This window comes from Rhea americana, unplaced genomic scaffold (assembly GCF_003343005.1).
Source record: "Rhea americana isolate MKP2758 unplaced genomic scaffold, rheAme1 scaffold_397, whole genome shotgun sequence".
NCBI lineage: Eukaryota > Metazoa > Chordata > Aves > Rheiformes > Rheidae > Rhea > Rhea americana.
Genome location: NW_028186531.1, coordinates 346,841 through 349,137, shown reverse-complemented (window position 1 = coordinate 349,137; position 2,297 = coordinate 346,841). Strand labels below are relative to the sequence as shown.

The window sequence follows — 2,297 nt, the reverse complement described above, 5'->3', positions numbered from 1 at the left end:
CGCACACGCACCCGCCGCCATCAGGCGTGGGAGCCCCACGCCAAGCGTCGGCGCCCCGCGCCAGCCCCACGTCGGGCCTCGGAGCCCCCCGGCAGGGTCCCGCGGCGGGCGGCGCGGGTGGGCTGCCCACGGGCACGGCGGACGCCGCCTCCCCCCGCCGCCCTCCGCTCGCCTTCGTGCCGGAGCCGCTCGCCTTGGCGCCCAGCAAACGCCCAAAGCGGCTCCGGGCTCCCGGCCGCCTTCGACGGCCGCGGCCCCCGCGGGGCACCGCCGGGCGCCCCAAGAACYGGCCGCGAAAACCGGCCGCCTCGCTGCGGGTGTTTCGGTTTGGACCCAAACGGTGGCGAAAAAAAGGGGCCGCGGGCGGTTTGGGGTTTTTTCTGGGGGGGGGTGGTTTTTTTGCGGGGGGTTTTGGGGTGCAGTGTTTCCCGCTGCCGCTCCTGCCCCTGGGCTCGCCGGCTTCCAGCCCCGTTCGCATCGGGAGGCAAAGCGCTCTTCCTCCTCCTCCTCTTCCTCTAGCTGCTTGCTGCAGCCCAGTCCAGACAATGCTGTCATTGCCAAAGCAGGGGAGGGGGGAGAAAAAAATAAAAGCGGAGCCGAGAAAGAGGTTAACCCCTTCGGAGGCGGACGGCGTCTCCGCAGGGCGCGCGATGCTGGAGCTGGGCTCCGGCGAGGCACCGGGAAAGGGGGACGGTGGGCGAAAAGCCCTCGAGTGCAAAAAGCCGAGCTTTTCCCAGGCTGCCAGGCCCCGGGGAGGGGGCCGGCAGCCACAAAATTCCCACGCGCCGACCGAGGCCCCCGGAGGTGGGGGGTTGGAGAGTTTGGCTGGAGGTGAGACAGGGGGCCGTCCGCAGGGAACTGGGGCTGCTCCTTGCGTGCCAGCGAGGGGTTGCCGGGTGGAAAAGGGCGGAGGTGCTCCGGGAGGCCGGGCAGGAGCCCACCGGCACCCACGACCGCCACCTCGGGGCCCTGTGCCCTTGAAACGGCCCCGAGGTACCGAGGATGCTTGGGATGGGGTGGGGGTCCCAGGGCGGTGCGGGGTCCCTGCGCCGGAGGAGGCACCCGTGGGTGCTGCTGGAGGCCCAGTCAGCATTTCCCTTCAGCTGGCACCGACCGGCTACCCTCAGGCGCCCCGTGCCTCAGTTTCCCCATGCCGCTGCTGGCTGCGGAGGGGACGAACCGGCCCGGCTGGTGCCAACGCAGTGCCAGCAAGGAGCCCAGCCCCAGTGGGGCATTTTGGGGACCAGGATGCGGCTGGATCCCCCCACCAGCACCACTGGCCAGAGCCCCTCACCCTTGCTCCGAGGGCGCTGCGGCGCTTGCCGGCTTGTAGGTGGCAAAGGCAAAAAAAAAGGAAAGAAAGAAAAAGAAAGGAAAAAAAGGTGCTATGAATCCCATTGCAACTTATCCTCTGCTCGTATCCCGCATGATCCTGGCCTTCCATCACGGCACCGGCTCGCGGCCCGGCCGGAGGCTTTTTGCAGCGGGAAGTGGGGCAGATCTGCTTTGAGATATACGGGATTTTTTTTCTCCCGAGAAGGGACGTTTTTGTGGGTTTTGTGGCCTCTCTCCGCTTTCRTACGCAACCGAATCGCGCCCGCAAAGCTGGAGAAAAATAATAACCTGCCGCAAGAGATTAAGGCGTTCTAGGCGCTGCAGAGGGCAGCGCTCGGGTGGCTTTTCCGGCATCCCGCGGCCTCCCCTCCGGAGGAGCCRGGCCGGAGCCCGCTTCCTTCCCATCGCCTCCGGCCCTATCTGCGCGGCGGCCCCGGGCGACCTTGCCGCGTCCTTGTCCCCACCGGTCCTCCTCCCRGAGGAGCGTCACCGGCCCCTGTGGTGAGAGGGGGGGAAACTGGCCCCGCGGGGAGGCCCCCGCTAAGCCGAGGGAGCGCGGGGCGTTTCGGCCCCTCCAGCGCTCTCCCTTCCCGGGRTGAGTTAGGATGGGCCAGTGGCTCCGTCCGCATCCCGGGGACGGCGTCCCTGCCCTCCAGCGATGGCAGTCCCCGTCCTGCTGCCACCAGCGACCGGGCAGCATCCCTGTGGCACCCTCCAAACCCTCCTTTATTGACCCGATTTTTGGCTTAAAGGGCTGCCGCCGCAGCTGGGCCGCGGAGAGAGCAGCCGGCGGCTGTCCCAGCGATGCCGAGCGCCCCGCTGGCGCTGCAGCCGGGCGCTCTCGCGAGGCCGGATGGCACCCGGATGGTCGTGCCAGGGTGGCCTTGCAGAGGTGGCACCGGTACGGCACCCAGATGGTCGTGCCAGGGTGGCCTTGCAGAGGTGGCACCGGTACGGCACCC

The 2,297-nt window shown here is 68.7% G+C and overlaps 1 protein-coding gene across 1 annotated transcript in view; it reads left to right on the top strand.

Annotated features, from left to right (window-relative positions):
* The window catches only part of MTSS2 (MTSS I-BAR domain containing 2), a 17,138-nt gene that overhangs the window by 2,524 nt on the left and 12,317 nt on the right, over positions 1-2,297 (top strand). Inside the window, exon 3 of the mRNA XM_085313821.1 lies at positions 2,088-2,236. Coding sequence (XP_085169947.1) covers positions 2,088-2,236 — 149 coding nt within the window. The remainder of the gene's footprint in view (positions 1-2,087; positions 2,237-2,297) is intronic.